We start from the raw sequence: 22,621 nt of genomic DNA on the forward strand, positions 1-22,621 counted from the left end.
CCCAAACACCAGAGAGCACTGCCATACGCCTGTGCTGGTAAACAAGGGAGACCAAGCTGGAGCTCAAGTCAGGTGGATGCCCATTTGTTTAGGACTGCGGCTGTGGGTTCTCAAAAAAGACCTGTTATTTAATTGAAACTGAATTTCTTCTGCCCTGATAGTCTGAAAGCTCAAAATATCCCTGAGGAAAAGCAGTCTGTGGCCACTTGAGATCTCAAGAGGCTCCGAAGGGAGGATGAAAACCAGCACTGGAGTCCCCCCCACCCACTGCTCGTTGGAGGGGGGTCAGGGCACCACCTCAGACCCCCGGTTCCTCTCCACAGGAGCACAGAAATCCCATTCTGCCTTCATCCCCATCCTCCCCCCCCGCTCCCAGCACTCGTATGACGGCTGCGAGAGGAGCCCTGCACTGGACAGGCACAGAAGCACTTCTCGCACAGTCCACGTGCGGACCGCTGTCACAATGGATACAGCCCCTCGCTCACACTTCTTCTCTTGGCAACCACACAGGAAAGAAAGAAAATCAGCCTTGAGAACTCCACGTGATCCCGACTCCTGGCACAAAAGCCAACCTCTGTTTGTCAGGGCGTAAGGATGTCGCTGGAGCGGAGCTGAGAGTGATGGGGAAAAAAGGGGAGAAGGAGAGTTCAATCTGTATTTACACATTTTGGTACGAGAACAATGAGTTGCAGACGTCCTTTTCATCAGCTTGATAATAAGCCTTGTTTCAGGCACTCCCGTCTTGATCTTGGGATTCCGCGGTACCCAAGAAGACCAAGACCACGGTGGCAGAGCGGGGCCAGCCTCTCCCGAGGTGATGCACCCTCTCAGGAGCAACTCGGAACGGACAATAAAAAAAAGATAAAGGTGCAAAATGGTTTTAGGGGTGGCTTTGCCAGTGATTATTTTTTTTCCTCGAGACTAATCAAGCACAAATGATGGAGGAGAAACCTGGCCTGGGGCTGCAATCTGGAAGAGCTATTGACACTCTCATTAGGGTAGGCACCATTAAACAGCCTGTTTGCAGCCTCGGCAACACATTGTCTCCGGCTAATTATCTTCCAGTGGCACAAAAATTGTCGGATTCTTCAAATTTTTTCCAACATAACAAAAAAAACCAACCAACAAACCACAGATCCACCTCCAACACACAGATCTCTGTCTCTCCCTCCTTTCTCTGCCATCAAAACCTCGTCCCCATGTATCTCAGGGGAGGAGGAGAGCTGTGCAGCCTCCACGCATGGGATGCTCTCGCTTACTGCACACTGTGAAACCACGGCCATGGGACTGCCACGCTGATAAAAGTGGCGGTGACAGTGCCCGGTGGCACCGTGACACCCGCCACGTGCCGGAGCAGCGGGTGCTGGGCACCATCCACCGGGCAAAGGGCTCCTGACAAAGTCAATGTGAATTAACCCCGGGTTAAGGTGGTTGAGACCTGCAAAGCCCAGCACCCTCTGGGGATAAAGGCACCCCTGCAAACATATTTGCAAAGCGATGCAAACTCAGGGAGAGGTTTAAAGCAGCCCGATGTTAAAGCACCCTGTGTGCAGCATCGTTCGGAGAGGTGCCCAGGGCATCTTAACCAGCCCCCGAAGGTGGGCTCAGTTCCCCATCCTAGGGCAACTGGGGCCAGATGGGGAAATATATGGCTTTTCAAAAGCCCCTATATTTTCTACAGGCTTCTGTACACCTAAACGGGGACTGCCTTCCCATCACGTACCATGACGGAGATGTGGAGGATCCTCAGCTCCTCCTCTGCCGACTCGGTCTGGGGCTCATCCGTGGGGTCGAAGCCAGGCAGGTTGGGGGCCCCGTCTTGGTGGTGGATGTGGAAGAGCAACGTGCCGTTCTCCAGCCACTGCTGCCGCCAGCGTACCAGTGGGATGTCGTCTGTGTTGCCCGAGATCTCTGCAAAAGCAAAGCCGGTCACGCGGGAAACGTGGAGGAGAGGGGTGATGGGGGACATTCATCTCTTCCCAAAGAATGGGTGGAAAGACCAAGGGACACACACAGCAGGCTCCCTCTGGTCACCTCCTGCCAGCACCATGGCTGCCCCTAGACAACCCACAACCTGAAGGGTTAAAGCAGAGTAAAATGATCCGGATTTCTGGGTAAAATCCAGATGTGGGCCTCTCCAAAAATCCAGATGTGGTGTAGGGACAGAACACTTACTGACAGTATCTTGGGGTCAGAGCCAGGGAGCCTGGCAGCATCCTTCCAGCCCTAATTTGGACGGGTTTCATCCATGTGCTTCATGTTAAACACAGCTCCAGCCGTGGGGAGCAGAGGATATAGGACAACTTCTCAGCAGCACTAATGGGATCATTGGGACCATGTCACAAATTATTGCGGACAGAAAATATTTCCCATCCTTTGTGAACGGAGAAACATCCACGTGGCTGCGAGCGCACCTGCAGCTCTGGCTCTGATTGAGGTGCATTCAGAGATTTTCAGTCTTCAACCATTTTTTACAGCTCCCCGCACAGGACTCAGCCCTGAGATCTGCAGACATACCTGCACCTTCTGCCCAAACACCCTGACTTTCCCTAAGTACCTTTAACTTCAGGGTTCGGGGGCAGTGGGACAGATGGACAGAGCTGGGCTGAGGAGTGACGGCAGCAGAGGACACCCAAGCAGGAGGAGCAGCTGAGGACAGGGACGCGACATGTGCTGCAGGACACTAAATGCCGAATCAAACCAAATTCACCTGGCTGACTCCAAAATTTCAGGGACATCCTATGGCTGGGTCTTAGCAAAAGGGAGGGTGACACCAGCACATCCCTAGGAGAGACAGGCGCTGTTTTTAACACCACCTCCATCTCAGACCAGATCACCTTGATCACCATCTCAGATCACCCTGATCTCAGCCATCAGCTCGAGCCTGCCATTTGCCCGTCAGTTATTTTTCCTGAAAATATAAGCTTCAGTTGCATTTGTTGGAATGACTGTTAAAAACATGATGAGCTTCCCAGCGAGGCACAGCTTTCCCTCCTGTCTCTGCCCCGTGGGAACGGTCCAGCCAGACCCGTCCGCTCCATCCCATTTGTAGCCGTGCGTTTTGATGGCAATGGGAAAGAGCCCGGCTGGCATTGCAAATCGTCATCTTTATTTTGCTTGTTTCATGCTGCCTTCAAATGAAAACTGGAATTCAATTACAGTGCTGAAAAACAACATTTTAAATTTACTGTTAATTAATTTCATTAGGCTGCCTTAAGTGAGCTAGCTACCGGGGAGGGGGGGAAAAATCTGCATCAGGAACCAGGTTCATCCTCCCAAACTGATTTGATTAATCAAAAGAAACATTAGCCGCAGCGAGCGAATTGGCAGATTGTTTCTGCTCAGCACGGGCCATATTTCTGGCAGTAATCAGTGCACTTCAAGTGTCCCAAGCAGAGAGATGCTGAGCTCTCCTCGATGCCACCGGGAAGCAAAACCAAGAGGAGTTAAAGCATCTAGGAAGCCAGAAGCACTTTTGAAATTCCCTCTAATCGCTGAGCTGCGTGTTTAGGCACACAGATCCCCTTTGAAAAGCAGGTCCTGGGAGCTGGGAGGGTTTGAAAAAGCAGATCTCCTCTCCCACCTGGTCTTTATTCATGGGCTGAAAGGGGAAAACAAGGTTTCCTGCTTCCCCAACTCCCCACAGCTTCTCAACTTCAAATGAACCAGCTCAAATGGAAGAAAATATTCTCCCTGCACCTGCCTGCTAACGTGAAATTAGGAGTAATTAAGGCAAGAGCTTTATGCACAACAGGAACTCAATGTACTGACATTTGGAAAAATGTAAATACCAGCATTTGCTCCATTGTAAAGAGTGAAAATAATAGATACTAAGTATATGACATTGTGACATTTAGAAAGCTAGAGTTAAAGATGTTTTCCCCCTGATCTGACATATCATTGAAAAAGCATCACCCTTCAGCTCATTAATATTTGAGGAGGACTCCTTGATGGAAGTTATTTAAATGATTAATAGATTATAGTAAATTTAAGCCTTGAAATAGGTTGTCATAATTTCAAATTTATTTAAACAGGCTTATTTTTAAAAAGAAAAATGTATTTCAATAAAAAATGGATTCTTGTTTTAAAAGAGCACAATCCAGCCACAGAGCCTGAGAGCGTTACCCTCTCCCACCAGACATCATGACACGACCCTGCAGCTGCATCACACACACAAGCCAGAAGCACTAGAAACAGAGGAAAACATCCCAGAAATCAACCACCATCACCCCAAACCGGCAGGCTATGGCCCCTCCATCACTCCGCAGGACAAGGCTGCTCCACCATCTCTGCTCCTGCCCTAGGCAAAGGCTCTTGAGGCAGTGCCTGGATGAGTGAGCTTCAACCTTGGACCTCCTCTTCCTCCTCTCCTCGAGGGTATAAGCAACACACCAGCTGCCCCTATCATCCCACTCCATTTCTACGTGAAAAAATGATACATATAAATGCTTTCCTGCGCCCGTGAAGTTCTCCTGGAGTTTTGTTCGAGCAAGACCAAGACCAAGACAAGACGAATACCAATACCAAGACCAAGACTAAGCTTCCTCCCTAACACAGCATCTCTTTGCTCTCTCTTCTCCCAGTCCAATGCATTCCACTTCTATCTTTGTCTTGCTCTCCAAGCAGACGTCTCATCACTTGGTGGGAGATGCTACAGTGACCCATGTAGCCAACTGGCGTCATTTATCTGGTTGCTGTAGGGGCTCAGCTCTGCCATGGGGCTGGCAGGTGCCAACCCTGCCATCCAGCTCATACGGCGGGGCCAGGAGACCCCAGAGGAGGTGGGAAAGTGGGCAGAAAGCCAAAAAAAAAAAAAGGCAGGGGGGAGAGGATAATTTCAAGTTCAAAGTTTGAAAGATATTGATGATAGGCCTGGTCCCTGCATGACTTTCATTAAGGCCTTGGATATGAAGCCATTAGCACTAGTATTAACTTCTTCCACCTCTGTTAAAAAATAGCCTGCCTGAGTCAGGGGTTAATAACAGTAGGAGACCACTAATTAGGCTGTGCCGCATTCACCTCGTATCAAACGTGGCCCAGGTCCTTCATATCTACAGGAGCAGCAGCCTCCAAAGACTCCGGCTGATGCTTTCAATGTAACAGGCATGACTGCTCCCCTCCCAGACCATCTGCAAGGGGAGGGAGGTGGGAAGGAAAGGTTGTAGAGGAGCAAACTGAGGAGAGGACGAAAGTCCAGATGAAGTTGCTGGAGGCGGGTGGATTTATACCTGCTTCATTATTGATCATCCCAAATAATCTCATTTCCCTAAGGCCAGCCATCCCACCCAAAGCAAACCCAGTCCTTCTGGAGGCAACACTTCGGCATCTCCCCATTTTGGGAGGCAACACCTCTGTCGCAGCCCAACTCTGCACCTGAGCTGGTGCAACGTCGAAACCGTGGCCCCTGACCCAACACTGACACGGACCCATTCCCACGTCTTCATCCCCCCACCGAGACCCAGCATCGTGGCACACAAAGAAAGCAACTCTCCTTAAAAATGCACACCAGCATTTTGATGAAAAAAACCCGGCAAAACAATTTCCTTTCCATTTGGAAGCATTTTGCACTACTAGACGCCTCCTATTAGTCAAATGAACTCTGCCATAATGCCAGTCTCTGCAGACTCATTTCATACAGCAGAGCGCAGATTTTGACTTGGACTTATATTTCCTCGTTAACATTTAAACCTGGCTTATTTTCCATCCGGAACCTGACTGTGTTTTTATTTAAGTTCCCCATTAGCTAAGGCTTTGGCTCCGTGTCTAAACCTTGCACATCCTTTAAAGGGCTCTAACTCAGCTAAAGCAAGCCCTGGCCTTGCACTCCTCCAAGAGTCTTCAGTGTCTGAAGTAACTCAGGAGACCTTCCCACCATGAGCTGCTCGCACTCTCTGCTGGGACCTCAGGCCTTGATTCCTATCAATTCAGATGTCAAAACGCATATCCTGATATTTAACTCGTTTTTACTCCCGAGGTTTTAGTGACACATCTTTCATGGGATAATATTCATGTTTTTATGGGCCCGTTTAAAAAAAAATCACATTCATCACTGACTATCCATATTTTGTTTGCATTTTTTTTTTCCTGTCTCCAATCTCAGGTAGGAAAACCAGCTCATTCTGTAGGTCATTCTGCCTTTTCAAGACAATCCAGCTTTTCCATACCAGCACACACAAACCTCACTTTATCTGTTAGGAACCTGCTTCACGGGAGAGGGCACCTTGGGCAAAATTTCCAAAGGACCCATAGACATGGGAGAACCTAAAGGCTCGAGGAAAAGGCACCCACTGTATCTGGAGCCATTCTCTGGCTAGGTCAGAGAGATCACCCCACCACGACGTCTGCATGTGGGGCTGGTACACGTGAAGCTACTAGCTGTCATACCAAGGCTGACAGCTAACCGGGTTTCTCCTTGAAACGCAGGGTGCCTTTGCTTTTAGGAAGGTCATCAAGGACTTACATTTCAAAGCTGTAGCCATGCTTTAGCCTTGAACTGGGATTTTTGTCCTGAATATGCCACAGCCCTAATTCGTCCCTTTCTTTAACAACAAAACCCTCCATCACTCTGGGAGTGACATTGTGCCGCGCGGCCATTTCCAGAGCGAAGGACACTGATTCATCATTAACGGGTCTGAGTTGACTGGGTTTGCTCTGCAGCTGCTGACCTTACAACGCGACGTGCCCCATTGCCCCGCTCTTCCCTGCGGACCCAAGGATGTGCCCAACCACACCTGTGCGACATCCCCTCCGAGGTTATTTTTCCACCGCGTTTGTCAATTTTGACCAGAAGCTGGGAAAAACAACGAGCAGACTGGGATAGTCGCTGGTGTTTGATTTTTCACTCCTGTTTTGTTAGATTGGTCCCATCTGCTGTAACCGTGAACTACAGAGGAGATGTGGGAAGAGAGTCAAATCCTCCTCCTGGACCAACACTCGGGTGACATGGTCATGTAAAAAAACCCCCAAAGCCCCACACCACAACAGTGAGCAAAAGCAAAATAAAAGAGAACGTGTGACAACAACCTACAAGATGCAAGGTTGATATATAAACCCCAGAAAGGACCACACCTGTAGTTGGTATCCCACCCAGCAATGCCATCACATCATCTCTTCCAGAGGGAAACCCAGGTCTCCATGGAAAGAGCCCAAATGATGGAGAAGCTCCCAATCAGCCATGGAAAACTACCGCCCTGGCTAAATCACCTCCCAGCAAATCAGTGAGATGGAGAGCACGAACCCCTCAGCCCAGATGGTGCTCACCTACAAGCAGTGGAGGAGGACAGCTGCTGAACTCCACCAACACAACAGCTATCGCTCAGAAAGGGTGAGCAACCGGAGAAGCAAAACTTGGCAGAGCAGACCCCAATCTCTTAAAAAAGCTCTTGTGCATCACGGAAATTACAGGCCAGTAAATTGTACTTCTGCCCTGGACAGTTTGTTAGAGGAACCGGTAGGTGGGTGGGTAAATATGGGTCGCTCAACACTGTAAGCCACTAGATAAGGGTGATCCAGTTTGATGGACTCGTTTCAAAGAGTTCTTGTCAAAATCCACCCTCAAAGTTTCCCAAAGCACCGAAGTGGGGTTGGGATAAGAGGGAAAAGTCTTCTTGAAGCCCACCAGGCAGGGGAGGAGTAGGAGGCTAGTTTTCACAATGAAAGGAGGTTACCAAGAAGCCCCACAGAGATCTTTGTCAGGACCTCGGCTGTTCAGAAACGTTCTGGAAGAGGAGGCGAATGACAAAGTTGGTCACCAATGCTAAATTTAGTCTCCTCAAAGCTAAAGCTGCGAAGTGCTGGAGGAAAGTGGGCAAGGAAGTGGGCAGGTGAAATTCAACTTTGGTGAAAGCAAGCTGATCTCGAATCCTGCAAGCCGCATTCAGGTCAGCCATCTCGTAACAGAGGAGGCAAAGCTTGGGAGGTTCAGAGGAGGGGTACAAGGAAGATGAGATGTCCCAAACGGCTTTATAGAGAGGAAAAACCAACTGCTTTAGGACTCCTCAGCAAGGAAAACAAACAACTGAACGGGGACATGCTAAAAGCCTATAAAATCACAAAGCCAGTGGAGCAGTGGGAAAGGCAAATGATTATTCACTACTTTTCACTTTGCAAGAATTAGGCGTGTAAAAACTAACAAAAGGCTCTGTTTCATCCACCGTGAAGTATGAAAGCACTGAGAAAGGAACCGAATTCAGGGAAGACAGAGCCACCAGCAGCTATTGAGTCAGACAGCCCAGAGGCAAAGCCCAGCTCGAGAAATCCCTGCAGCACAGATGGACCACGCTATATATGCTGCATTTTTAACATTTTTTTTTCCCCAGTTGTCAGCTACTTGCCATGGCTGGAGATGCCAAGGGACCACAAACCCGCTGCCCCCCACACTGCCCAGTGTCTCGGGGATGGAGGGTGGCTGCAAAGCCAGCTAGGTGCTACCCAAGCCACCCTTCAAGGATGCATCCCGCATCCACATGTCACTTCAGCATCAGCTGAGACCCTCTGCTCCTCCAGGCACTGTCTCGCTAGGGGAATGAGACCCCAAGGCAGCTCCCTCCCATTGAGATATAGCCTCTCAACACCCAGCCGGCAACTCCCCCTCTCCAAACCCCAGCCCTCCGTGCCGTCAGACCCTACAGACCCAAGACGCCTGCCAAGATTACCTTCAGCTTTCCAAGCGAGCCAGCGATTTTCATGGGGAGGCGAAGGGCTATTTATATCCATCGCGGGCTGGCAGGGAAGGTAATGGCCAGCCACTCCAGCCCATCTGCCAGGCACTTAGGAAGACACCGGAGCATATCGTACAGGCGAGGTCAGGCAGCGGCGGTGGTGGGACAGGCGGGGGAGGCGGGGGGGATGCATTACAGCGATGACATGGACTTCACTTCAAGGGTAAACTTCAGCCCGCTCCTGCAGACTAATTTGTTTAAGTGCTCGTTGCGCCGAGGCCAAGAGGTCGGGCAAATTAGAAGTTATTTTGGCGTTCTCATGCTCGGCACAGGAAACGAGCACGGCCACTTGTTTCTCATCTCCTGGAGGGAGAGCCAGGGCCTGCCGGTCTTCTGGGACATGGGAGGGATGAGGTGGCCCTCCCAGGGGGTGAAACAGGACCGAAATAACCCTGTCCGCTATTCTGCCAACAGCGGGGCCAAAAGTTTTATCAAGAAGTGGTCCTCCTCTTCCTCCCACCTCCTCTGGAGGGACCGATGCTGGTCTTGGGGGCAGGACGAATCCTCACCAGTGGCCCCATACCAGGATGGAGAAGGCAGGCATGGGCTACTGCCGACTGCAGCCTAATGTCATAAACTCTTCGGCGCTTAGGAGCTCTTACCTGATTTCAAGCTCCATTTTCAAGCTTGTGGAGAGGCTTTGAAAGCTAACGGGGAGAAGGAGGAAAAAAAAAGAAGGAAGAAAGATGTAGAAGGGGAAAAAGTTAACTGTGCATCTTGAATTTATCACTCTTGAAAGAAGAGCTTGTCAAGAGGGCCAGAGACCAGCCAGTGCGTGGTGATCAATGGGACGACTTTTGGGTCTAGTCAAGCTTGTTTCAGATTTACAGGAACTGAATAGAGGCATAAATCTGTCGCTGCCTGACGAAAATGGAGGTAATTAAATCTGCAGGTGTATATAATTGTCATATTGATGATCTATATAAATCAGCGGAGCCAGCAAAGGCACAAAGCACCGCGTTGAGCATGGAGTCTCCCCGCGAGGAGCTGTTTGTCCACCTGCCTGGCTAGGGGACAGGGCTGGTGGGCACAGGACACAGCCCTGGGGACACCTACCTCACCCGCACAGACCTGCCCATCACTGCAGCCACCACAACCCTCTCCTCCGTGAGAGATCTCCAGATTGCCCCCACGGGCAGCAAAAGCAGCAGGACCTCCCACCGCTTTCAATGGATGCAATTACCTGCGGCCTCATCCTGGCTGCTGCTTAATCTCCCGTGACTTCAGGAGGATGAAGACGGGACCCCAAGCGTTGAGATGCCCATGGGGGGCTCTCTGCAGCCACTTTGAAGGTCCGAGACCAGGTGAAAGTGGGGCACTGATTTATCTTGTAGCAACTCTTTTTTTTTTTCTTTTTTTTTAATTTATTTTAACCTTTGTTATTTTGGGAACTTTGAAGCCTAAGCTGCTCCGAGGTGGCTGCCTTTGTAGGAAGGACAGAAAGTGCAGAGCAGGGATTTGAAAGAGGGGGAGAAATAGGGAGGGGAAGAAACGGTGCTTCACAGCTGAGGTCTACGACAGCTCCTTCACTGTTTCTCCCGCATCCCAACAAACCCACCCCAGGAGGCACTCGGGGCTCTTCTACCAGCAGCTCCAGGAAATCTGAATGCAAAGCAGCCACGGTGTCTTCCTTTTATCTAACACTGTGACCCAGAGAAACCTCAAAGACCTTTGCAGACCTGCTTCCCTTCTCCCACTGCTCAATGGGACACCCCTCGATCCCCCGGGGCGGCTGCAGAGCATCCTTCCCAGCCGCCGCAGCTCAGCCCCGCTCCTGCCATGGGTGTCAGTGCCACGGGGACACATTTCTTCCTACCGTGCCGGGAGGAACAGGAACACGAGGGAAGGCTTTCCCATCGTCTTTGCCAGCCAAGCCCCCTCGCACGTGCCCACGGGCCGACCCCGCTTCCCAGGTTGAGCGCTACGTACGTGCGGCAATTGGATAATTAAAAATTAAGCAAGCGCTTCTGCATTGCAGTCCAAATTATGTAACGCCGCTCTTCGGTTTCAGCACCCATCAGCTTTAATGCGATCACACGGCAGTACGGCCCTGCCTGTATTTACCTGCTTGGCTTTTCAGGCAGGGCTTGCACCGTTGGTAGGGAAAAGGAAACCCCAATGTCATAACCACGGGCAGAAAGTTCCCTCGCGTTCACATGGGGAAAAAAAAAAGGAGGAAAAGCTACTGATTTTCTTAGTGCAGTGATGAAATCTGAGATGGCCAGAAAAAAGGGGATGGAGCCGGGATGCTCCGGCCCAGCCGAGTGCGGAGGGTCAACCCTGCCAGGACAGCACCCCCGTGACCGGGGGGTTTCTGAGCGAGGGGCTGCTCCCTCTTGCTCCTCCTGCCCAAAGGGAAGCAGCATCCCATTTTAGCAAATAAGCAGTATTTCTGTAAGCAAACAAAATTAAATCAAGGCGAGAAGTGAGCTGCATTTTTGGTATCTTGAGAGCGAACAGCGCTGCCGGACTCCGAGCACTGGGTAACTGCAAACTCCTGCATTTACGGCCACATCTTTGCTTTAACCCGGCGGACTCTGGCTGTTGCCGAGACCAGGGCTCTGCGAGCCAGCCTGCCACCTCCTCCCTTCCTTGGCCAGAAACCCACTGAATACATAGCCATGGCCCCTGCAGTGCTATTCCCAGGACACGGATGCTGCCACCCAGTGCAAAACCAGCCATTAATTGCTGCTGCGATTGGCTCCAAAGGGTGGTTTACTGGGCTCCATGCATGGCAGCTTCAAGAAGCCACCAGGGATGCTGTGGCTCACACCCACGGCGAGTGGCTCTGCCAGTACTCGCCATCACCGCTCCTAACGCCCCTTGGCTTTCGCACGGTCCCTCCAGTTATTTGCTACCTCCTGCCATTGCACCTCTCCTCCCACCGCGTGGTCCTTCCTTTCCTGCCCTCCCTCCATCACCCCGATACTTTCCTGCTGCTGGCACGGCTGTGTTTGACAGGCATGCTGCCTTTCATCCCACGGCACGTGAAAAGCCCTTCTTCCTCAGCGCTGAGCTTTAATTACAAGGAGGTTGGATCCAGCCCGGGCTGACCACGCCATCACTGTCCCACAGGGAGATGTGCACCACGTCCATCCCGGGAACCTCTGCATCCCTCGTTCAGCCCCCAGCCCCAGTGCCCGCGGGACACCCCTTCACCCCACTTTGTGCCAGCCGGTGTGGGGGGACTGCAGGGGGGTGCTCGGAGTGGGCAGCTCGAGGCTGAGTCCTCCAGCCGTTAACCAGCGATGTGCCTTACTTGACAAGCAAGAAAGGGGGAAAACGTGATAATAAAAAGCTGTGGAAGCTAGCCCAGCTCCAAGGTTGACTAAGCGGACTCGATGCATGCCATGTGCTCCCGTCCCTGGCTCACAGGCGTTTCCACCATCCACTGAGGGGGCTGCGCTATTTCTCCTGCCCACCAGGTCGGAGCGTGCCAGGAGCACCGCACACCCGGGAAGAGAGCAGCTCCTGCTGAAAAGCTAATAAAATGAGTTTGATTTTTCCCTGGAAGGACGTTTCACGCACTGCCTTGTTTGCGGATGCTCTGACACGCATCCCAGCCTTGCTAAAGCTGCACCTTGGCGTGAGCTGGGACGAGACCCCCACAGCTCCCTGCTCACGGGCTGGCGGAAACATTCATAATTCCCCCCAAATTCCCAGGCCACATGTGTCATGTCTGCAAAGACAAACTCCCTGGCTTGTCCCTTTTGCCAGCAAGAAAGCCAGCATCTCCTTGGCAGCGCAACTGCTCTCAAGTCCCGTCGCTGCTCCTCTCCAGAGCTCTCCCGAAGTGGCAAAAGCCAGAGCCCAGCTATTTCTGGCTGAGCAGTAGAGGAAAGGCTGGGGAGATGCAGCTCTGGGATGGGAAAACAGCTCTGCACCGGCACGATGGCCACCGGGAAAGCAGCGCGCCGTGGAGCTCAGGGCCGGCCCGGGGTGGTGGGAGGCACGGCGGGCTCTCCAGTCCAAACCTGATGTTTCCAGGAGATTTCCCAGCGGCTGCGGACACTGGGGACATCATTAGGGGAGAGGACAGGCTGAGAGCACCGCAGCAATTTAAAGTCTGCGCTGAGCCAGACTTAGCCCCATCGGGACCCTGCAGCCACGGCTGCAAAGTTGACCCTGGCAAGAAAATTTGGGAGCGCGATGTCTCCTCTCCCCGGCATCTCCCCTTGCCCACTGAAGCCGGCCAGCTTGTCCGATCCCCGCACGAGCCCCTCTGCCACAATGCTGCCCTTCCCGGCAGGAGAAAGGGCACTACCTCCTGATGCCACACGCGTAAAGACAAATCACCCCGACCTGCGCTGAGCTGCCCGCCCCCATGCTGGAGCTGTGCCCTGCAGTCGTTTCCCATATCCTCACTCCTCCTGCAGCACCCTGAACCCTTCACTCGCACCAACCCACCCCCCAAAACCCTCCAGCGACGGCACTAGGAAGGGGGTTTTTAAGCCTTAAGCCACCTCTTCTAAAAAAACACCCTGCTTCTTCCTCTGTGGTGGAGAAAGCCCATTACAGGAGGGCATTTGGTGGCTGCGGGGCAGTGGAACTGGGAAGTACCGGGAGCCCACCGGCCCCGGCAGCTGGTTCCCAGCACCGTGCCCTCCCTCTCTCGCTCCCCTTGAGATGCTCAAATTAATTGCCTTGTCTCCTGGAGCTTTTAGCTGGAACAAATAAAAGAAAAAGAGGGGGTGCCAAAACCCATAATAAGGTCTACAGTTCCTCTGAGCTACAAGGGCTGCTTTAAATTTCGGGTTTTTTTCTTTTTTTTTTTTATTTGAAGGAGGTTTCCATGGTAACTGTCTCCCATCACACAAGAGCCTGTCCCCAGGATATTTCGGGGTTGCTAATATCTGCTTTCCCAGGCAGCCACTGTGTTGTGACGGTGACAATGCGGCCGGGTTTTTTGGCAGGGGAGGAGGGTAGGGGTGCAGGAGAGAGGAACAGGAGGTGCCGCTCCCAAAAATCAAGGTCAAGGCCCTGCCTGTACCTGGTTTCTCCTGCTTGTACCTGGTTTCCACTGCCCGTCAGGCAGACCTCCATCCCAAAGGGCTCTGGCAGCCAGGAGAGGGCTTCGCTTGGACCACGGACCCGAGTCGGGGAGCACTCCCGAGGCAACACAGCCCTCGCCGGGCCAAGCAGAACTGATGTGTCCAAGCAAGGGCACGGGCAGGGTCTCCTTAACATCTCCTGCCACCTTCTCCAACCCTTCTCCAACTTATTTCCTCCACCAGGTTAGTTTTCAGCTGGATCAGCTCCCTGCGGGAGCAAAGCCAGCTCTCTGCATCCCCCATAGCTGCTTGCTCTGCTACGCTCGTTAGTCATCCTAATTACTGAAATGCATCAGAGCCAGCCAGGAAAGGGACCACATCTCCTCTTGCATTGGGGCTGCAGACCCCAAACTTCTGTGACCGATGTGCCACCGCCAGCTAGAGGGTCCCTCAAGGATCCTTTACACCCTGCCTTCAATTATAAACAGTGAAAAAAGCCCCTGCAGATCTCAGGCTCTGCAGACAGGACACGGCGGAGGGGACGGGCTCAGACCCCTGCCTGCGCCCATCGCTGGCAAACGAGACCCCGCAGCAAAGCAAAGCGTGGGGTCAGCTTAGACCACATCCCAAACCAGACCCCAAAGAGCCCAGCGCTGGCGCCGCGGGGTGAGCATCCATCCCGAGCATCCCCCAGCTGCAGGGCAGCAAAACAGGATCAGAAATACCAACGCGGCCCACAGGAGCGGAGGATGCTCTCCTCCAGGCACTTTCTCAGCGTTAAGCTGTAGCAGGGCGGCCAGAAACTGGCAATCAAAAATCTTCCCTTATCTAGACAAATCCCCTAGCCTTCAGAGCACTGCTGCTTGGGGTGAGCCACCAGCCACAGCCAGGCTGGCTGCAGAGAAGCCAGAGCCCAACAATTTGCAAGTAAAAAGACAACCAGTCTTAAATGACAGAGCCGTCACCATCCAGACGCTGCCTTAATCCCACCAGGTAAAAATTCCTTCATTTGAAGGACTGCTCTGCAGCGAGACTCCAAGAAAGATGATTTCAGACCCTCCATTTAGCTGGCTAAGCAACCATTAAAAAAATAAAATACAAAATAAAAAGGTAGGAAATTGGATGCGGCCCAGGAGCAAATGCCACCGGCACGGGGAGAGAAGAGCAGAGGTGAGATAGCAGTGTCAGGGAGGCGTGCGGCTGCCCAAGGGTCCCCTCCACCGCTGGGACCAGAGCCAATTCCAGGGGGTAAAACATGCCTGCAAAGCTTTGGGGGTCTTTGAGGGGTGCCCGCACGGGCAGCGGGGCCCCCAAAACTGGGACGGGTCTCAGGGTGGGAAAGGGAGTGAGCCTGAGCGTCTCTGCAAGGATGCAGTCTGAGAAATTAAGGCTGGGAGTGATTAAAAGGAGCCGGGAGCATCGCTCTGCATGTCCAGCCGAAACCAGGGGCCAGGCTCCCCGCAGTCCCCTCAGCTGAGTGCCGGTCCCCTGCCCGCCCTGCCGGGCGCTGCCAGACCCTGATACCCACCAGTGAAACGCCAAGCGGCCCCACGGCCCGCTCCCCCTGGCTCCTTTCTGGGTCAGCGAGATCCCCTCCCAGCCCCGCTGCCGCTGGAGCCAGCTGGATGCGCGGTTGCTGTGGCAACGGGTTCCCAGAGACGAAATCCCTATTTCTTGCTTTTTTTTTTTTCCTTGCTTAAGAAAAAACATACAAGAGGCCCTCTACATCCACCGTGCCACCAAAACCTCCGCTCCCAGTAAGAGAGCGGGTCGGTGAAGGGCACAGCATGGGGGCAAGGTGTCCATAAGGATGGGGATGTGCACCCTGTGCCTCCCTCTTGAGCCTCGGTCACCCCGGTTTGGCCATGGGAGGACCCCGTGCTCTTCCCAGGGATGCTGCCCACTTCCCTGCAGCATTTTCCACCCCGGTTGTTGGGTTTTAAGGGCTGCGCCTGCTCGTAGCTGAGGCTGGTGCTGGGCTTCATCACCTGGAGGAGGGTGTGTGACCAGGCATGGGGGTGCGCTCAGTGCTTCAGTGGCTCTGAGCAGCTCACCTCGCCCACTCTGGCCCCATCCTTCAGCTGGAAAAAGGAAGTGGAGAGGTCAGGTTTACATTGCATGGCCAAGAGCAAGGGCAGAGGAGCAAGGTCCCACCAGTGGTTTGCACCAAACCCTTAGATGAGCCTGTCCTGTCCCACAAGGTGCTCCAGGACAGGTCCAGGGCAGGATGCATCCCCTCAACAAGTCCCTCTCTGCTTTGCTGGAAGCTCTGCAAGCCCCCAGGCGTTGGTGGCACCCTTTGGGGCACGCTGGCCTCTGCTGCCAGCACCCAAGAGAACACCTGCAGTGCGAAAAGCAAGCACCAAAGCATCAGAGGGGGAAGGAGGTGCAGCAGCACTGAGGTCTCAGTAATGGGCTGGGTTTGATGAAGAAAAAAAGGAGGAGGCAAACGATGGGGAAGGAAGCATCTCACACCATGGACTGGGCAGCCGGCAGTGCTCTGGATGCTGCGGACAACGTCCACCACCAGCACCAACCACTCCAGGAGGATGTAGGAAGAAGGTGGCACCCCTGCATTTGCAGGAGATGTAAACCCCAAAGCATCCATCTCAAATTCACCCTACGGCAATGGGAACCGGGGTTAGGACCCCGGCCAGGCGACCAGCTGCTGGCAGCAGAAGGGAATTAAGCGCATCCCACTGCCAGGGTGGGTTTTGCCTGTGGGCAGCAGGGCTGCTGAGATGAGGTGTTTTGGGATCCCTTCCCCACCGCAGGTCCTGACGCGGGTGCGTTGGGACCCCCCCGGCGAAGCCCCTGGCTGCCCTCCAAGCCACCCGGCGGGGAGGTGCCGGCGGCCGCCCCCTCGGCCGGGCACGTGGGAGCATAGATCATACCACCGGGTTTCAGTGCATGCGACAGTGTCCAGGATCAAAGCCAAGTTCAATTAATGGCTCACAATCTTATTAGAGAAATTATTTCAGGATCTTGAGTAAAAGTCCGATATATCCACTCCATTCCATTAGTCAGGCTCATTTAGTAATTCAATCAATCTAAGCAAGGCAATTGAACTCCTCTGGTATAATTTAACTCGGTTATTCTCTAGGTACTTAAGAATTTCTTAATATTTGCTCCATTATTTCACCATTACACCTATTTCCAGGTGCAAAGTTCGCACCGGAGCAATGCTGTGGGTCCCACGGTGGGACCAGCCCCACTGCAGCCCTCTGCCGTGCCCCGGCCTCATGGGAAGGGGACGCGTGATGGGGAAGGGGAGCTCCAGTGGTGATACTGGGGTGCCCTTGCCTCCCTTGGAAATGAAGTTGAACTGGGGACCAGCACCACAACACCCCGAGGCCCGCTTTCCTACCACGGAGAGCCAGGACCAAAGACCTGCCCCGTGTGCCACCAGCTTTGGGACCCGCCGCTGGCGCCCAGACCCGGGTGAGAGAAGCAGGGCCAAGCAACCCCAACCGAAACCCAATGCGATGCTCTTCCCACTTGACGTGGAAGTGGGGAAAAAAAAAAAAAAAGGGATAACCTCCCGCTGTCTGCAGTGGCAGGGAGACACGCGGGACGCGGATGAGAGCCGACGGGTGTCACATCTCGCCGCCTCCCCACGCAGCCTGGAAGGAGAGCCGGGGCGGGCAGGCACGCCGGTGGCCCGTCACCCTGATTAGTGGCAGCCCGCATCCCCGCAGCGGTCCATCTCGCATCCCCGCGACCCCCCGTGCTATATCCCATTATTAACCCAGGGAAGGAAGTCATGGCCAGAGCATCCACCAGCACAGCCAAGAGCTTAGCTGAGATTTAACGAAAAAAATTTATTAGATATTTCGGGGAGGTATTCAAGAGCAGTTAAATATGCCCAACTCATCCGTGCCTTTGAAAAATCTCACCCCGCTAAAAAATTAGAATTGATTTTGTATTTAAAAAGGAATCTATTTAATTTAAAAGTAAGATAATTTGAAATCATGACAGCTTGTATTAAGGCCTGAGTTTATGATAATCTATTAAAGTCATTGAAGTTAAGAACCTTCTCCCATCCTCTGCTGCCAAGGCTCCTGTGAGGGCGACGGGGAGCGGGGAAAGTCGGGGGGTGAGGTGCTGCGCTGCCCCTGTTTCAGAGCACGGCAGCTGGGCTGGAAACCAGCAAGGCAGAAAAAGCTCCTTCAGCTCCTCCACTCTCAGGGGAAAAAAAAAAAACAGGACACAAGAAACCATCCGGTGTTTCAAGATCTTGAATTATCCGGCACCCAGAAAGCACGGGTTCGACCCATCGGCTCCGCTTTCTCGTTCCCCAAATCCATTTTATGCACAAAACCGCATTTCAAGACTTCGCTTTTCAAATATCTAGCGCATTACTTAGGCGAAGGAGTCAAAAACACCATCTTTTGCGTGTTTTTTAATTGCATTGCAAATCTCCGCCGAGCCCAAGGGGCCATGGGAAGCCAGGATGCTAATAAATACCCCGCTTGCCGGTTTATAATCTGCGAAGGATGGGGCCCAAAAAAATTAGCAGCCCGCAGGAGTGTGAAGCCAGTTAATGACATATCAAATGCGGCTGGATGCTGCCGAGCCAAGCAGCGAGGAAGAAGGGGGTGTGAAGGTTAGCAGACAGGGAATATCGAGCTGCTAATTAGCATTTCTTAACAGCCACTGACCAGCGAGACTAGGCCTCCCTTCAGGAAAAAATACAACTAATGCAACAAACACAAAACGAGATGAAAGGCGACCATTTCAAGTGGAGGTTTCCTTGATTTAAAGCAGGATGAAACTGGGTGATTTTAAATGCAGGCAGCCCAGCGCACACCAGCGAGCAGCCCCATCCCTGCTCCCACGCCCTCGCCGCTTCCCGAAAACTCAGGAGGTGGGAAAAAACCCCGCAGCATAACGGGGGGATGGTGTCGGAGTCCCTTTGAGGACATGCATATAAAACCATGTGGGTTTTTACGGGTTCGAGCACGAAAGGCGACGCACGTGGGGACCGCGTGCGCCGAGCTGCTCCTGAGCAAACGCGGGCAGCAAGGCAGCACATGCACAAGAAGGCGGCCAGCGCAATTAAAACATGCTCCGTTCGTTAGCAAAGGGAGCTACGAAGCAGCTGAAAGTCCTGCCCAAGCACCTCCCCTCGCCGTAATCCAGGGGTAATAATCCCAAAAACTATCGCTCTGCTTTCGGAGGAATGTGGGAGCAGCCACGGGGTCCCCGCGTTTGGGAGGGCTGAGCACCAACGCACTCGACACACCCGCCTCTGGCACCAGGATGGCTGCGAGGGGTGGAGGGGCTGAGACCCGAAAATGGTGCACAGAAAGCAAGCAGCAAGCAATGCCTCACCTTCTTGGCTAAAGATAAATATAAAGCTAAAGCCGCGGGACAGCGGATCAAGGCAAGCCAAAGCAAGCACATACTCCCCCCGAGCCCCCAGCCGAGCGGCAGCTCACTGCTACCCGCAGCGGGGAGAAGCAAACGTGTGAAGGGGATGGATGCCAGTCCCCCCGCCTGACTTTCCCACCGCCCCCCCGCAGACCCCCAGGTCTGGCAGACAGCCCCCGGCTCCCCATCATCCCCACTGGCACAGGCGAACCCCAGCAGAGCTTGGCTCGGGGACGGGGGGGGGGGGGGAGTCCATCAAAGTCCCTGCCACACCACCCACCAGCAGCGAGGGGGTGCCCACAACCTCCACGCTCATCATTAAGTTGATTATGTTACCAGAGCATCTCATCAGGGGTTGGGAGTGACAGCCATTTTTGGGGTGCCCAGTTCAACACACACCCCCCCCGGCACTTTATTTTTAGCAAGCACCATACGTGGCTCTCCAAGACCCCAGCACATCTCTAGCTAGCGGGGAAACCTTGACCCATGGGCCCATCAGTGGGATGCCCGGCTCGGCCACCGCAGCAGGGAGGTGCCACCAAGGCAGGGGAAACCACACACGCCAGTCTCCGTGAAGGCTGGCCAAACTTGAAAGCACTTGAATTATTTAGGGGGGTTTTGAGGGGGACAGCCAGGGCTGGAGGGGGATGACACCCGGCCAGCCTTGGGCTCCCCAATCCTGACCCTTTCCTGGCAGCTCCCCCTCAGCCCTTCCCCTGCCACGGTCCCAGCCTGCTGCAGCCGCCACCTCGCATGCTCCCACCCTCTTTGCAGGGAAACTGAGGCACGGAGTGACCTTGAGGGAGTTGCTCGAGAGCCCACATGGCAGAGTCAAAGTGCCACTGCCAGGAGCATCCGTGCAGCACTCCCTGCCCTTCATGGTGTTCCCAGCCCAAATCCAGGCCTTCCCTGGCCCGGGGGCAGCAACCTGGGGTCTGGTCCAAGCCCCTGCCAGCCGGCAGGGCAGCTCCCCTCCCCTCGGGGACCCCTTCCCTGTACACAGGCCCTGGATCCAAAAACCACCAAGAGGAGAAGGAGCAGCTGCCCAGCTCCCCCCAGTTGAGGCACGGGACCAGACCAGGCTCAGAGGCACAGACACGGGTGTGCAGATTAACCACCGCTCCGACACGTTATTATACATTCAAACTCAACAAGGTGGGCACAATTAATGGGTCTGGGGTTTGCCAGGGACAGTGCAATCAGCACTGCATGAAGCCAGGTTCCTAGAAGGATGCTCAAACACACCCTCCAGCCCGCGCACGAGGGCTTGTGGAAACACAAACAGCCGCTGACACCGGTTCCACGCATCGACCTGACATGGCCACGTCCCCACTGAGTGCGCAGCGCCAGCAGTGACGCTCCCTGCCCCACGGGTTTCCTTGGGCTGGGGGCTCTCCAGCTCCAGAGGATGCAGTCTCTGAGTTACCAAGTCTGGGTCTTGCAAGACCTCTATGCACTTCAGGGCTTCTGCCATGCAAAAGCAGCACCCAGGCTAATAGTAATAATAATAATAATAGTAATAATGATAATAATAATAACAACAACAACACCCACACATGGCAAAGCAGCACACAACAACAACAACAATAATACCCACACATGGCAAAGTGGCCATGCCAGCTTCAAAGCAAGCCCTTCTCTCGCAGGAGGGACAGAGATGTAACAAGGCATTTCCCGGGAGTCACCAAGCCAAAACCCTGGCAAACAGGGCTCCTGCCAGCCCAGCCCCTAGCTCCAGCATCCCAGGTGGGAAGACTTGTACTGGGACCACCTCTGTGTCTCCACAGCCCAAACCCCTGTGTGCTGGGGGCCAGCACAGCCCCGTGCACCCACAGGCTCTCGGGGGACCGGTATCCCAGGTGGCAACACCCAGGAGAAGCCGGCCACCACCAGTACATCAGGGTGCGCTGACACGGGGCCAGCCGTCCTCGTATTTGTCCGGTGGCCATAAGCAGAAGGAGGTGAAAGCAAACCCCTGCCTGGCATCATCAGTGCAAGCCCTGGGTGCAGCGGGGGCTGGGTCCTTCCCTGCGCTTCCCAGCGTATGGCACCTTGTGGATTTGAAAAATCCCTGGGGAAATCCCCGCAGTACCAGCCAGGGGCCATGCCTGTGGACCCCTGCCCGAGCAGCGCCACACATCCCCGCCCAGATGCTCCCCGTTGGCAGCATCCCAGGCCCCCGGGCCCATTGGGGTCCGGCTCCCTTGGGAGCGGGCCCGAGGGGAGCAGGGGACAAGCGCCCGTGTCGCTTTTGGGGCATCAAGGTGGCGCGGGGCCGGCGGCCATGCCTGCGTGTCCCCCTGCATCCGTTGCGCTGCCGCCCTGTTGCCACAGCAACGCTCTCCGGCCTCCGCCGCAGCATCCCGCAGCACAGGGCTTGGACCGGGAGACAGAGGGGCAGCACAGCCCGCTGCCCCTCCCCGCACGGCCCCAGCCTCGAGCAAACCATCCCTGGGTGTCCCCGCACACCTTCCCCCCCCCCCAATGGCATCAACAGCCCCCCGCCTGCCTCTGCCTTTCTCATGGAAGAAGGGGGATGCCCACGCAGCAGCGTGCGCTGCCTCGAGCCCACGCAGCACCCAGGACTGGGGGCTTTTTTGCACACAGAGGGGTCTAGGGGCCATGGAGGTGATGAAGCGCTGGGGAGAAAACTCAGGCTGGGGCCACCGCTATACTCTGCCCGCACACAAGGGTGGCACAGAGGGGCAATGCCACGCAAAGCAACAGGCCGGTGCCTCTTTTTCGGGCCGACATCCAGACAAGGGTGGCATTTTAAAAACTTCACAGGGCACCCAAGGTGCTGCTGGAGCAGCAAGGGATGGGCAAGGCTTGCAGAAGGTGTGCACAGCCCCCGCCGGGCTGCTAGGAAAGCGACGGCGGCATTTGCCCAGGGCGGGGGTTACATGCGGGTGGTGGTAGGAAACTGGTATTCTGCACCAATGTCACTAAAAATTAAAAATCTCAGCGACTTGTTCCAGGTGGCAGGGAGGGAAGCGGGGCCCTGCGCACGAGTGGCGGAGGCCTTGCTCTGATCCCAGCACAAACAACGGAGCAAATTGTCGGCTTTTTTTGGTGGATGAAAATGGAAGAAGCCCATCAGATTTGGGCAGATGTGCCTCACACAGTGGGTGAAGCGCAGAGGCCTGGCTAGAGCGGGTGGGAACCACCCGGACCATGCGAGCAGGCCAAAGCCTAAAACCTGGGGGCAGGAGTGCTGGAGGCAGCACACACAGGTGGGATGGGAAATGCTGGGCACTGAAGTATTTTTCCACCAGGCTGCAGGAAAAGTGACTCTGCTTGGGGACAGACAAAGCAGAAACCCTCACCTCCAGCCAGCTACGCTGGAAGCAGACTGCGGGCCTCCTGCCAGCACAAGCCACCGGTGGCCGTGCACCGAGCTGGAGACAAGCCCCGCAGATGGCAACCTGGGGATGCACCGAGCACCCTAGGCCTGCAGCAGCTCCACGGCATCCAGCCCGGTGCTGCAGCCAGTGCGGAGACGCTGCAGCGGGGTGAACCGGCACCGGGGCCGAGACG

General features: G+C 54.4%; 1 protein-coding gene across 1 annotated transcript in view; it reads right to left on the minus strand.

Moving 5' to 3' along the window:
- Positions 1 to 22,621, minus strand: part of ASTN1 (astrotactin 1) — a 48,634-nt gene that overhangs the window by 25,556 nt on the left and 457 nt on the right. The window contains 1 exon segment of the mRNA XM_050900645.1: positions 1,724 to 1,911. Coding sequence (XP_050756602.1) covers positions 1,724 to 1,911 — 188 coding nt within the window.

The sequence above is a fragment of the Gymnogyps californianus genome, chromosome 8 (assembly GCF_018139145.2).
Source record: "Gymnogyps californianus isolate 813 chromosome 8, ASM1813914v2, whole genome shotgun sequence".
Taxonomy (NCBI): Eukaryota; Metazoa; Chordata; class Aves; order Accipitriformes; family Cathartidae; genus Gymnogyps; species Gymnogyps californianus.